General features: G+C 41.4%; 1 protein-coding gene across 4 annotated transcripts in view; it reads right to left on the bottom strand.

Annotated features, from left to right (window-relative positions):
• IRF2 (interferon regulatory factor 2) overlaps nt 1-15,370 on the bottom strand; it is a 39,376-nt gene that overhangs the window by 16,167 nt on the left and 7,839 nt on the right. For all 4 annotated transcript variants that reach the window (XM_064710553.1, XM_064710551.1, XM_064710550.1 and 1 more), the window contains 4 exons: nt 6,232-6,361; nt 5,188-5,295; nt 986-1,085; nt 199-375 (listed from right to left, as the gene is read on the bottom strand). In XM_064710553.1, coding sequence (XP_064566623.1) covers nt 199-375; nt 986-1,085; nt 5,188-5,274 — 364 coding nt within the window. In that variant the 5' untranslated portion in view covers nt 5,275-5,295; nt 6,232-6,361. The remainder of the gene's footprint in view (nt 1-198; nt 376-985; nt 1,086-5,187; nt 5,296-6,231; nt 6,362-15,370) is intronic.

The raw sequence follows: 15,370 nt of genomic DNA, 5'->3' as shown, positions 1-15,370 counted from the left end.
CATCTCATTGATCCTCTCTTCTGAATGCAGCCCATTTTTCATACAGGTGTTCCTGAGTTCCAGTCATTTCCCAGCCAGCCAGGGCACCATGTGCAGCTTGCATTGGTGGCTTGTTGCATACTGAGCTACCTGCAGTAGGTGTTTTTCTCAACACAATGCCCTCAAGAGCATTTCATGTTGACAAGCTCTCCCCTGTACCTTTTTTGGAAGGTCTTTCAGATAAGGGCAGCATCCGGTACACCCTGAAGGCATTGTTTCCTTTCTTTATGCTTTTGTCCTTCACTTCTTCTATGTCAGGCAGGGAGTTCATAGCGCAGCGGAAGTTTGCCTTCCATGTCTTTGGATCAGGTTTATCTACTCCTGACTGGTATTTCCCTGAGCAAGAAAAGAAAAGTTAGGCACATATGACATGTGATTCAAGATTTGAGGCAAATTAATAACAGCACAGGTTAGCTTCAAGGTATCAGCCTTTGGTTCCCATGGCAAGCATTCTAACAATAGCTGAGGTTGCAAGAGAGTGCTGTGATCTCATTCTCATGCACATTTCTAGAACAGATGATGAATGGTTTGTGCTCAAGAAAGACCCAGGGCATTGCAGATCTGATGTGACTCCATAACAACATGGAAAAGCTTGCACAGCATTTACCTTTATTATATCAGGTTCAAATCCATAGAAAGGCATAAAAAGCCTAAGGGCCTATGTCTACAAAGTGCTGACTGTGCTCTACTCCTGACAGTTTTGAACCCAATTGCTAACATTTAAATCAATTAAGCTTTACTGTGTTCCTCAATGCAAATGAGTTATGGCACTTCAATTAAGCTAGAGAGTATCATAGGCCTTGAAAAAACACTTAGCCTCCCACAAATCTGGAAACTTAAGTTCACTCTCTGTGTTAGTAAAAGCAAAGACAAGAAAGAAGGAAAATGTAACTTTAAAAGGGAAAACAATGTGAAAATCTGTCCTGTAAAAAGAGAGTTCCAATACCTGTGTGAATTGCCCAGTTTCTAAATAAGGGAGCATCTTTTTCAACATCCCAACCATGTCTTGCGGCATGCATCCAGGGAATCTGAAAAATCTTCTTCTCCTGGAAGGGAAAACAAACAGGAAATGCCAACACTGACAGACTTGAGGAATCTTCTGATGATTTTAAGTCACTAATTTATAAGCACAGTTTCAGCATCTCCAAGTGTTTTGCTCTCTTCTAGTATCACTGAAATCAGCAGGAAAATATCCACTGGCATCACCAAAGCAGAACAGAGTCCAAGTGTATGAAATACTCAGAAGCCACTCCATGGAAGACGAGCCTGGCAGCTTTCCGAGCTGACACATGGAACAAACATGCAGTGCTACATATTTCTAAGCTTTCATACAAAGGGTAGTTTTGTCAGCACAGACACTTTTATGGTTAGCAAAAATAGATCTGAAACAAAACAAGCATAGGAACAGAGCAAAATCAAGGATTTAGAATTCAGCCAATAAATACTAGTATGGTAAAGAAAAGAGATCTTACAAATTTGTATGCCAAGAAAAAGAATATATCAGCAGTAGACATCTCTCCAGTGAGGATAAAAAAAACAGACATTCATGTGAAGTGACACTCATGAAGAAGTGCATTGAAGATACCTAAACACATTTTAGTTCAGAAACTTTAGACCAAAGAAAAGTGCACTTAAAGAAATGCAAAGGAAGGTTTTTTAAAAATTTGGTTTTTTAACACACAGCTAAATCAGGGCATGCCTTACATGGTGTCAGTATAATCATTCCTCAAGGATCATGGAAGATCCCTGGCAACTATTAAAGATGATAGTTTTAGCATGTAGCTCCAGCTCTGGGGGCCCAGTGATTTTCAGAGCTTGAATAACGTGTTTCCTACACTCCTTCCACAAGCACTTAGCACACAGGATACTGGGCCAGAAGGATGCTGGATCAGATGTGCTTTTATGTCAGACAACATGGTAATGAATTCCTTTGTCCTGGCTGCTTCAGAACTCTTCATGCTGTTTTCTGCAAAGCCATACAAACTGAGCTTGTTCCACAACACTTGTTTTTTCCTCCCCTGTTGGGAAGAATACTTATCTGGCTTCACATGCAGACATCTTGCACTATAAACTGTCACTGCAGGTTCACATCCAATTATCAGTCTCTGAAGAGAAAAGTACTTCCAGGGCAAAATGCACCCTCCTCCTGCAGCAGCCACCTGAGCTATGCTGCCTGAATTTCACCCTAAAAGAACTTATTTCTCTCTACTGACTGCATACAACTCTAGACAGGCAGCTCTTACTTAAATGACTGCATTGTAGATATCTGGCTGGGTGAGATGAATCCTTCACCCTTTCCCCTTCCCCCAACAACCACTTTTCTTTCCTGACTGTCTGGTTAATATTTCACTCATGCCAAGGCTAGGTTTATTTCCCTTCCTTCCATGTGATCTTTTCTTCTTCTGAGCCTGCCTCTTGTCCTTCAACTCGTCTTTAATCCTTTCTGTCATATTTGCTTGTTCAGAATTTCATTTTTCCCTTCTTGCTTGGCTTCATCTTTAATTTGGTGCAAACAATTACTTAACATGTTCCTCATTCCCCTCAAGACCTCACACTCAATATTCCTCTTAATGCAGTTACATCACTTCTGTCACGTGTCTTTTGCCTCTTTACTCTTCCCTCTACGTACAAGTAAATCATTAACACAGATACTTCTTTCCCCAACTCAAAGCAGTCAAAAGAAAGCCTCAAAGCCACTGTTTGGGGTCCACAACACTACTGCATTCATCAGACCTAGAATAAGCTTCCCTGCCTTTACTCTTCATAGACTATAATAAGCATGGGAAAAAAATCATCACTTCAACAGAAAGCAGTTTCTATCAACAAGAACTTTAAGAATAGATCAGATTAAAATAGATCATATGATAATTCAAAACCTAGCAGACTGAACAAGACTCCAGACATAGCATCCTGTCATCATCAACTGTACTCACTGCTTCAAAAGAATCTGCAAGGACACTCAACAGCAGTCTAAGTGGTCATTACAGTGCTTCTGCTCATTACAGAAAGTTCTTCCCAATCCCAGATGTATTGAAGCACAATAATTATATGAAATTATAACACAAATTACAGAATCACAGAAGCTATGTGTATTACAATTTTATAATACACATTTTATTCTGTTACATACTTTGTGACAGCTCAGGTGTTTCTGTTTCCAGTGTTCAGAGGAACACTGACCTCTCACACTCCCCCTCCTCACATCCCTTCTGCTGAACAATGTTGTTTCATTCACAGCTCCCAGCTTTGTCTCTCTGGGAAAGTAAAGAAATTCCCTTCCTCCTTCATGCCACTCAGAAGGATAACAATTTCACCAAAGAGGTCCATAAGTATTTATGCTTTAAGCCCTGTAAGGAGGGGCTTGTTCTGGAGGTATAATGATGAACTGACAGTAGGGGAAAGAATTATGTGTCACCTGTACCTGATTTGTCATTTCTAATTGAGAGAGGTTTAATTCTTTCTTCAGTTCAGAAAAAGTCCCCAAGAACAGACAGCCAATGACAACCCAGAATGGTAATAATTTCTTTCATATTTAAACCTTATTTCCTTAAAAGCTGTGCACACACATGAGTTTCATTCTCTTGATTATCTGACACACCTTCTTATCTAAACTGTGAACTATCCTTTACCAAACTCTGATTAAAATACTACAGCCTATGAAGTTGATTCTGTGAGTATAGAACAGGCTGTTATACACGTGACACTTCATTGATTCCATGCATAGCTTTGTTTATGGTCAGGATTTAAAGCAAAAATAGAAATATTTTTGGTTTAATGATCCGTTGTTGGAATGAATGTGCAAATATTTTTTAACAGAAATGCTCAAGAGTGCAATATTCTTGTTGAGCATAGTAAAGACAATCCAGGATGATGCCAAATCAGAGGGTAGAAGTGGAGAATCAGAGTTTAATAAACCTCAAGGCAGAGAAATTATTTCAGGATTAGGCAAGAACACCCAGCAAAGGACAGCAGACACAGACTGTCAGTAGGAAACTTTACACCAAAATAGAGATATTCAAGGAGAAGGACCCGAACATGGCACTCAAATTACAAAGACAACAGCAAAAACCTGTCTCCTCTTCAGCTATGACCCCATTATGCAAGATCAAGGACCTACTCAAATTCACAGTGCAGCTAACTAGGGAACGGATAAAGCAATATTTATTTACCCAGCCACAGCATGAGACTCACTGATGCAGGAAATTACTGAGAAACAAGGTTCATAGATGAAATTTAAAGCACTCCTTATCATTTCAGTAATGAGCATTTCTAGCTTTGAAAGATGAAAGAAAAGGTAGCAATTTCAATTGTCATTCTTCAGCTTTAAAAATGAGCACCTGAGTACCACAGCTACTACTGCTATAGAGAGGATACCAGACTATTTGTCCTAGTCACTTAACCAGACAGGCAGTTCCTATGTTTCTGCCCCTGATTTTGTGCATTTCCACCCATTCTGATAATAAAGTAGCCTCTGCAGCAAAAACAGCTTCATGCTTTTCAGAGTGGTGAATTACTCTCCTGCACAGTGCAGAAAGCATGCCACATTTCCACAATTCATTACTATTCAAAGTCTCAAATACACTCCTAGATATTACTCAACCAATCATAATAAATTCAAATTGGGCACTGACATTTTTGAGTTCTTGATTGCACTCTCAAAGTGTCTTGAGCACTTAGTAAGAGCTCAGGACCAGAGATATTAGGTTTGAGTCAGACAGGGGAAAAGTCACCCTATTTTCTCTCGAGTTGAGAAGTGTCAGAGAAGCCACACAAATCTGAAACAGCAGATTGTTAATTCAACTCAGAGTCTAACACAGAAGAGTATTTTGAACACATCCCTCTGATGCTACTTGTTGAACAATGTGTTCCCAGGTTAAAAATAAAGTCCAAGCAGAGTCTACAGAAACACTCACTTCAACAACAAAGAGTTGGAAAATGCTTTTAAATGAGCCACAAATCCACCAGGCCAAAGCAGGACGCTTCAGATCTGGCAGGCGAGACTGGAGGAACAGGTTCAGCAGGAAGCATTCAGCTTTGCCCATCCTCCCCGTCACCCTTTTGAAAACCAGGAATGAGCTCATTTACCTATGCAGACCTCAGCCACTGCTATCAAGTTCCCCTTCAGCACATGCATGCACTCCCCCTTACCTTATTTAGCCATTTCAGCCCCGGTATTCTGTTGGAGTTGATTTGTTCTTCCAGCCAGGGCCGCATCCGCATCCTTTCGACAGGCATTGTCACCCACCTGGGAAGGAGCTGCAGGGAACAAGGGACAAGGTTACTTGTTTGCCAGGCAGAACTCCCAGGCAGCTCCCCCACCTCTGCACACTACACTTATTACAGCTTTGCAGGCACTAAAAGATGGTAAATATAAACATTATTGTAGCTCTGTGTGTGAGCCTCCCCTAAAAGCAACTGAGATGAAGTCTCCTTTATGGCAGAAAATATTCTTATGGTACACTTGTATTAGGAAAAGCTTCATCTGAAGATGACATAGAATATCAGCAAAAGTTTGTCTGCTGATACAGGTGGGATACCAGAAGTCACAAAGAAAAACACTTACACTCTTGGAGACACCTCTTTTCAGTCCACATACCTGCATTTGCAGACCTTATTTTGCCAAGATAAAAATATGTAATGAAAAAAATAACACATGCAGGAGGCATCATTGTACTAGCTAAAATAATGCTTCTGCTAATGAAAGGGCTTTCAAATGGCAGTTTCAGTCCCATGAACTTGACTGGAATTAATAAAGGTATATTTTACATCACAGCAATTTAGCATACCACTTTGATTCTAGCTGAGTAGTTTGACCCCCTCCCTCCAGCTTTCTCTGATCAATCCACTCACTGATTTTTAGCTGTTATTTTACATTTCAGTGCTGCTCAGCTATGAAGTGAGTTCTTCACACACCCCTCAACTACACTATGCCACCTTTTATTATCCAGTTAAGACTCAAACTGACTTCTTTTCTCGCTCTCTCTCTGTCTCTCTCACACACATGCACACATAACCTCAATGCCACTTCCCTGTTTAGAGCTGTAAATTATTGACATAAGAGTCCAAAGTCTTGAACCTGAGGCAGAAAATTTTAAAAACATTAACCAACTGGCACTAGGTGCAGATTAAAGCACCACATTAAATGCCTGTTAAGCACCCTGGAACCCATCATTTCCACATTCAAGTACTTGCATTTAGGCTGCTGCTTCTCCTTGCCCCCTCTGCACTGGGCTCAGCTCCTTCCTCTCTCTTTTGCTCTTCACATCTGTGTTCTCTGCATCATTTGTAACTTCTCTGCTCCACTGTTCTTGTCACCTTTGATCTTAAAAATAAAAAAGAGAAAGAAAAATTTGAAAGCACGCAGGAATGGCACAAATGTAAATGGGTTTGTTCTCGCTTCCTATGGGAGTACAGGCATGGGACAGACTAACAATTAGGCAGTACCAAGCCCACACCCAACGCAAGAGGAAGAAAAACGTTCAAAGTTTCCTCTCATTGCTCTGAGGACATGTATTTCCTTGAAACTAATAAGGAATTAAAATCTGAATGTAACAATAAGGTTCTTTGATGTGTTCAGAGAATTTACCAGCAGCCATGCTCACACTAATCTCTCAGCAAACATATTAGTATTTTGTTTACTACTCTGTGGAGCTGGTCACTCATGCTTCAGCTGCAGCCTCTTGCAGTAAACTACCAATTTCTAAAATAGCTCAGAAAACGGCTGCAACTGCTCAGCTCCCTTTCAGGTTCACTTCAGATATGAAAAAACAGCCAGCCCCAGGAATCCAGCAGCAGACAAGCCCTTGTGCATACCCCCTCTCTGTGTAAGAGGGAAGCTCTTTTCTGGGCAAGGGTGATGTGGGTTCAACTTTTTTAGCCCCCAGGTTGGTGGCAAACAGCCACTGCACCTCCCTCCCCTTGGAACCAACAATCCTCATCCAGGTTGCAGAATGTGCACAGGAGATCTCTACCATCTTCCCCTACTACAGCTTGAGTCAAAGCTGAAAAATGCAAATGGCAATGTACTAAAAACATGAGCAAATTTTTATTTGTCTGACAAGGCAGAACAATTATCTACAACAGATGCATTTCTTTGTAAGGTATCTTTGAGTATGCATGCACTTTGAGACAGTTCCTGGAAACACTGTGCATGAGGTTCAACACTCAATATAAATGTTCCCATTTAGCAGTCAGACTCATCTTCTGGGTAATGAGCCCCTAAGACAAATTTCAAGCCCATCTGAATGAACAACTTAGACAGAAGGCAAAAACGTCATCTTGAAAGCAGCAGCAATGGATCCCACTTGGGACAGGCAACATGGAAGAAACAGAAGCTGCCTTTGCACAAAAGCAATACATCTCAGGAAATGAGAAAGCTGCCAACAATCACTACTACAAGGAAGCCAGTCTTGCCCAAAATGGCAGAGTTGAGCCAACCTGTCCTTTCCCTCCCACATCCCTGGGGGCTTCCCCAGCTGCTCCTCTCTAGATGCTGCTCAGAGGTGCTCAACTCCTTTTTGTCACCCTGGGATTCCTCTGGGATTAGCAACTGCAGCTGTCAACACACACCTTCCCATCCATCACCCACACCAAGACAAATTAATCCCAGGTAATCAAGGAAGAAGTTTGGCTTGTGAGAAGAGAGGAGTGGCTCCCAAGACCTGTTCATCTGAAAGTAAACTCAAACCCAGGTAAAAATAATCCACAATGATGTCCAGCTGGAGGGAACAGCGAGAATCTTCTGGAGTTATGTCCTTCACAAAGGAGCAAACAGAGCTGTGCTTCTGCTCATCAAAACACAATCCCTAACCCATGCTCCTTTTAGAGCACATGCTGATGAAAATAAAGCTGGATGGCATCAGAAGACATTCCCAGACCTATCTGCCTCAGGACAGCAATGACCACAATGGTGCTAAAATGTAGCAGGGTTTTTATCAGTTGCATGTTAACAAGATTCTTTTGATGAAAATACCAAGTCAACTCTACCCAGTAATTGCCTGCGGGAAATGAAGGTGCCTTATCTCCATCCAGGGCTGTCAACTGCATGATTTATTTGTACAGAAAGAAACATCAGCATCTGCAGTCCCTTAAAAGTAGCTCCTGTCTGCCCATAAATGGCATTACTGGGTGCACTTGAAGCCTTATTTCACTGACTCCAGGTGGGAGGATCTGGAGTCCATCTTTCACTGAGTACAGATTAAATCACCTGACTTTAAGAATCATTCCAGTTTGTAAAGACATTTGAAATGCTCCAAAATAGGCAGCAAATACATGTAAAGTTTCAGGGGCCATTGCCTAACACCACGCCAGCTTCACCATCCATCAGGATATATCAATTATTAAACAAACCTACAAAGTCAGAAACTAAGGTAAGCCCTACAAAACAGCAGGTATGCCAAGTTTCTTGCCAGCCTCTCTCCAGTGTTTACCCAGCTGAAAGAAAAAAAGTAGAAACAGTCAATCCTTTTAAGGACAACAAAACATCAACATTTATAATCTGGAGCTGGCTGTAAAACTAGATGCACTTACCCACCTATCTCCCACTCCTGGTCAGCCTCAATGGTGCACTTCCTCTGCACATTCACACTTAGAAGAAGCTACATAACAGCTGTTGAATTTTTTGCAACAAGTGCATGCCTAACAATATTTTTCAGAGCTGCCAAGGCATCCAGGTGCCACTGGCTTCACTGCTGCCAGGATCTCCTGAGCTGTGGATACCCATCTGCTGGCCTAAGCAAACCTCTCCAGAAGCCTGGTTACTTTTGGCTGCCTGAACCTTCACCCTCTGGTTAACCAGGAGAGAAATGGCTTAATGCCTGCCTTGGGTCACTTGGCACCATGCTCCTCCACTCCACAGAGACCATGGATGGAGGCAGGGAGAGGAGCAGAGCCGGCTGGGAGGAAGGAAGGAGCAGAGGGGAGGTGCAGCACCAGCTCCTCCAGCGGCAAAGAAACACCTTGTACTCCATCACCCTTCAGTCCCATCCCAGTTTTGCTGCATGCTAATGCTACTCTTTACCTTGCCAGCCTTCTGAAGAAGTCCAGGAACTTAGCAGGCTTCACAGGAAAATTATTAATATTCCCAGAGACCCAAACTTGAAGTCTTTCTGGCACTATGTTGACAATAATTCCTGTTTATTTTTTCTTCTGGTTTCTCATGGTGGAGGAAAGGAAGACTAATCACCAAGAAACACAGTTAACTGCAGATGGGACCTCAGAAAGCTTTTTTTCGCTCTATCTAAAAAGAGGAGCTCATTTAAGCACTGTAAGTAGGACTACCTGCTAGGATATCACTCTACAATTCTTAGTAAGGCATTCTTAGTAATGACAGCAAGTCTTCAAAAATCAGTATCTTTAATCCTGCCTCCTACAAATGTATTAAGACTGGTAACTCCAGAAATTAATTTCCTTTTCTTGCTCTACTTTAACCACTTGTCTTAATATTAGAGGGGACCACAGTCAGGGGCATTTGCTGTTTCAGAGGTGGGAGCTTAAATACATCAATGGACATGAAGACATCAATAAAATTATTCCCAAACCAGTGGCAAGTGCGCAAGACATCAGCCCCAGCTCACTGGGATTTGCATAGAGGGGGAGCCCACTGGGAACCTGTGAAGAGCCATTTCCACACAAGAAGCATGGCCCATGGATTGGCTGCCACCACAGTTTATGGAGGGATTATTTTGATGTTCTCTGAAGCTTCAGTTACTGCATTATTCCTGCTAGTCCAGTGGTCAGTTCAGCCTATTTTTTGCAATGAGAAACTTCAAGAACACGGTGAAGGCTACTCCCCAACAAGGTATAAACTGGTTGCAATACGCATATTTTCACTCCACAATGATTGATAAAGAGCTTGCAGTCCCTCCCTACTCACCGCAAGAACATTCTAGTAAGTCTGACTTGTTTTTTCCTTCACAGAGATAACACTCCTAACATACAGAAAGTGTAACCTTTGAGAATGAAGAACTCTTCACTAGATTTACAGCAGCTGTAGACAGAAAGTGAAAGCAATGGCATGGCAGGCATTACATCTGAGCAGTACACGATGTTCTCTTTCCTTCAGTTTCACTCTGGCAGCATCTGGATAACTGAAAAGGCACAAAGGTTATCCCAAAACCACAAACTAATCTGTATCTGTGGGTACTTTCTTAAAAGTATATTCCTATGGAACAAAAAATAAAACCAAAAAACCCAAAACCAAAAAACCTCTGGAAAAGCAGCTCTTCTTTCCCTATCACAAGGTACCCAGTTAAAAGATTTGTCAGTATATGGAAATATTATTAACAGCTGTGAAAAGTTATGGTGGGACAAGATCTTGGAGGCACATTTGTGAAGCAGGTCACAGCCTCTGTTCAAAGCTGTGGAAAAACATCTGTTCCTCAGAGGATATGTGCAGAACATTGCATGGTATCAATTTCTTTTCTCTGCAAATACAGAACGGGTAATACTATTTTTTTGAGAAGCTATCTTTACTTGTGCTTTGCTGATAAACTTTTAAACTATTCCCTTTGTTTACTAAGGCTGATGCAGTCAAGAAAAGCATCAATCACCCCGTGTGACCAAAGAGATATGCTGAAATGAGACCATATGCTAAATTTAGGATTCAGAGAACTGGGTTCTGTATTTGTGTCTCTGCCAAGACTGTTCCAGCATACACGGAAACATGATCTTTTTTTAAAGAACAGTACTTGGAGCAAAATTCTGCTCTTTGGTCACAGACTGAACTCTGCTTTCATATAGGATTTTGCAATGTGACCACCTTTTTCAGCTATTCTGCTGTGAATACCGCTTTCAAACATTTCACCATCTATACTCTGAGAAAAGCCCTGCTTAGAAGTCAAACTCATCAGAGGGATAGAGCCTTCTCTCAGGTAAAAAAAAACCTGTTATACTCATCTGCCCAGAAATACTTCAGAAATGTGAGATTGACACTGAAAGGAAAGCAGAAATGCACTTTACTCAGTTGCTTTGATGTGGACACCTGAATTTCCCCTGCCTGCAGTGTGTGGGGAGACAAGACCTCTGCCTGGTACCTTTCCTATCTGCCATGAGGTGGAGGAGGCTCTTACCACAGGTGCTGCAGAACATGCCTTCTTTCTGATAATACCAAATTATCCTACATCTGTTTTTGGAACCAATGGCAAAACACTTCATTAAAGAGAAGTAAATGAGGAAAAGTGGGCATTGCCATTCTTAGAGGTACAAGGGTTACAGGTTCAAAGTGAAATCCTCATGTAGAAATGAAGCAAGAAAACCCACAAAAGCCAGTAATAGACATTCTGGACTCATAGCTAGTTAGAAAGCAAAACCTACACTCTCTGGTCTTTTAACTGCATGTAATGGTGCCTCTTTTTTCTTCACCATTATTCTGTCAGTGATGCCCTGATGAACAGGGAGGGATGGGGAGACAACACTGGCAGATTTGTTTCTCACTAAGCACCTCTTGCTGTGAGCTCCATTAGAGTATTCACCATGGCCAGTCTGCTCCACAGACCCATTTCCTGTGTTGGCTGTAACACCTCGATCCATATTGTAGCCACAGCAATATCTTTCCTGCTTTTCCTAATGCTTTGGTGGCAGCAGAAAAGACTGTGTCCTTCCTGTCCTTCACCAAGAAAGAGTTCACTGCAGCCAGGAAAGGTGGTACCTTATTAACTCTGGTGCCTGCAGGAAGGATGTAACTTCATCGAGAAAGGCCAGAAAGCCAAGAATTGGAGAGCAGGCAGGAAGGGAGAGCACAGGTCTGGGCAGAATGGTGTAAGGCATGGCCTGGCCATTAAGAAGAACCTGTACAGGCAACCACCAGGCAATACTTCACCTGCTTCTACAGATTCCCAAACAAAATGTGACAGGGCTACAACAGGACTATAGCTGCTAAGGGGAAAGCTTTGTGGGGTGAAAACTTGGGAAATCAAGCTCTCCATGACATATTCATGCTAGCAACAGCTACCCAACCTTCCAAGGCCCTGCAATGCAGTGTCCAGGTTGTGCCCACCTCCTTGCAAGGCAGATGGAGGAAGGCATTCAGCATGGACTCCTCTCCTGCTGCTGTACCCAAGAATGATACACAAAGTAGAATGAAGAAAAGCCCTTTTATCCTCAAGCAACGGAGGGCAAAAAACAACCAACCCGTCTTTCCCTGAAAACAAAACAAAAACCAAAGAAAACAAAGGCAAAAGTAACTTAAACATGTACTGAAATCAGCATTACAGACTGCACGTTAAACACGCCCAGGAAAATGTTCTGTGAGAACTCCTACTGTATATGGAGTGTGTTTCATCAGCCCTATAGCATTTCTGTTCCACCCAAAGGGTGTTAACATGCCCTGGCTGGGATTCAAACGTTACACATCAAAACACAATCTTTCCTTTGGTTTCCATGCAGAGCTTATTCTCCCTCAGCAGCAAAGACATGAGTTGTTACTTTGCAGTGATCTCAGGCTTCATTAAAGTTAGCCCTTGGATTTGCAGACTAGAAGTTCACCGAAGAAAATCCATCTTATTTTAATACAATAAACCCATAAGGTTGTTCTTTTTTTGCTTCTGGACTTAGCCATGATGAAGCAAGGCTCCAGCCTCTCAATACCCACAATGAAATTTCCCTTGTGATGGCTCTACCTATCACAACACTTGAAGAACACAATGTCTGTGGCTGAGCACATCCACTTCTCTGGCACTGCAGCAGCCTACATCAGCTGGGAATTTGGGCCAGGCTTTTAACAGAGTGCTAAAGATCATCTCCACAGTATCCTTGCCCCAATGCCCATCTGCACAAGCATGGATGTCTGCTAGTCTGGTGACAATACAAAATGATTGCTTTCGTTTCAGCTTTACAATACTTTGTTTCCTGGAGGTTTCTTTCTTTTTTTTTTCTCAGGTGTTCAGGGAGTGAAGATAGGAGATGCCAGAATCTGCTGGCATCAGGATGACAATACATCTTGCCAGCTCCTTCAGGAGTCTCAAAAGCAGTCATAAATCTATTATTTATAATCAGTCCAATATCTGATTAGTTTTCTTCTTAAGCTTTGTGTTACATCTGACGATTGACCATGATTTGTCCTCAGTATCTGGGATTTCTAAATATTTTTCTCTCAAATGCTGCCTAAAAGAGAGGTGGTGACTTTTCTGTACTTCACTCAGACAAGTTTGGGAGGGACTTGTTTACAAGAAGAGATTTGTCATGGTTGTCAGGGAGTAATTAATTCCTTGCATTGGAGAGTATTATCCTCAAAATAATCAATTTTATTCTGGAATTAAGCACTCACATGCAAATCCACTCCTGAATACCCACAGGTAATTGCTGCTCCTGCTTAGCTGTCACTTGGAATCCATGGAAGCCAAACTCTGTGTGTTTTTAAAGCTGCCAGGAAAACAGCACTTGACACCTGATTCATAAAGAATTTTCCATCAAGGTGAAAACTAGAAGGCTATTAAAGCTCAAACAATTATAAACAATCACTTCACTGATGCAACTCACTCGATGGCATGGTTCTTTTAGACCCCTGCATTCTCATGAGCTCCATGACTAAGTTTACAGGAGACATCCCTAAAACTCTTAACAAGCACTTTTACTACTTGGATCCCTCTGAAAGCAGTGGGAAATTATGCATGCACATACCTGCAGGATCAGAACTTAAACTGTGAGAGTACCTTTTAAAGCTGGGACAGTCTTTATCTCAGTGCCCTCCCTAACATTCCTGTGCTAAGTACAGGGTGAGTGCCTTATAGGGTGCTATAAATTAGAAAAGAGCCATTGTAAAAGAAAAGTGCTTAATCTCATTGTTCCCACACTGATGGCTTGTGAGGCTCAGACAGGATTGCAAGAAGTCAATGATATTTTGGAGGCACTCATGGATGCAGAGAAAAATTATTCCTGACAGCAAACACTGAGAAATGTGTTCAAGGAAGAGTTTTCACATTCACTGGCCATGACATGCACCTGATATAATCCACCTTGCTTGGACTGGGCTTGCTTCCCACAGCTACCTTTGTTTGTAAAACATACTGTTCTACAACACACAGCAAGAACTATTTGCACACTACACTAAAGTGTGATTTAATATTTGCTTAAAGCTTTCATTTTATTGTCTGGGCAAGGGCAGTTTCTACCACTGAAGTTAATAGCTAACCCACAACTCTACCTCTGCTATCCAAAGTTGTAATTGTTAGCACAGCACCCAGATCCAGCAGCAAAAGGCATAAACTACCTCTGCCTAACTTCACTGAGAGAAGCAAAAGCAGCCCTTTCAGCAAAGCAATTTCTCCTATACTTCTAAGAAAAGATATTCAAGAAAAGTGTACACTATTTCAGATTTGTAAAAAATACTCTTATGATTACTTAGACACTTTCTTTACAGACAGATCATGGCAGGCACATACTTGGAGGCTGAGATCCTCTGAATCACCCACTGTGAGCTGGAAACATGTCTGTCACATGAACTTATTTACAGTTACAAAAATAGCACCATGAAAGACACAGATGTGTTGAGCACAAAAAAGAAATTGAATTAGTTACTACAGAGATTCTGCTGGACACTGGAGAATTTAAGAAAGAAATATCTTTCTCTTGTACACACAGCTGAAAGAAGTGCACTTAAAGTGTACTAAGCATTAAATGCTTGTACTTATGCTTGTTGAAATGATATGATCTAATGCTCCTTTTTCTAGAAGTGCTACTTTTTCCTATGCCACAAGACACACAGGATATGAATAGTTAATAGCATTGGTTACAAAATATGCTTTTAATTTAAAGGTTTTGTGTTGACCGCAGACCAACAGCAATTAGCCTCACTTTGTGATCTGCAGCAGCTATTTCTATCTTGGAAGTTTCCTAAAATACTACTGAGCTAGAGTGAGGCAACTCAACTCATCTTCATTTCTCATCTAAGCTGCATAAATATTATTAAACTAAACAATGTTAGACTTCTTCATATTCTCTCATCAATCTCAAATCTCAAATCTCAGAATTGTTCTGGCATCCAAAAATTTTCGTTTTTATATACTTGAATGCAATGTGTTCAAATGTGTGAGAATTGGACCTCTGGAAATAAGGCATTTCATTTCATCCCAGCACAGCATTAGCAGAGCAGAGATTGTCCAAGCTTCTCGCCAACACCCAACCTTTTTTTCAATACAGCCCAGGAGCATGCATCTCCAAATAGGAGAAAGAGAAATGAAATCTCAAATCTAAATAGGAGAAGGAGAAATGACATCTCAAATTAATGTGTTTGAGATTACACAGCCATCCAATGTTTGGCCATCTTTTGACTAATTCACCAGGTAGTTCTCAATGTCACAAAGTACATTCTAGCTGTTGACTGATCTGTGGAAAT

The sequence above is a fragment of the Zonotrichia leucophrys genome, chromosome 4 (genome assembly GCF_028769735.1).
Source record: "Zonotrichia leucophrys gambelii isolate GWCS_2022_RI chromosome 4, RI_Zleu_2.0, whole genome shotgun sequence".
NCBI classification, from domain to species: Eukaryota; Metazoa; Chordata; class Aves; order Passeriformes; family Passerellidae; genus Zonotrichia; species Zonotrichia leucophrys.
Note: the sequence above shows the minus strand (reverse complement) of the source record. Positions and strands in the feature narration are given on the sequence as shown.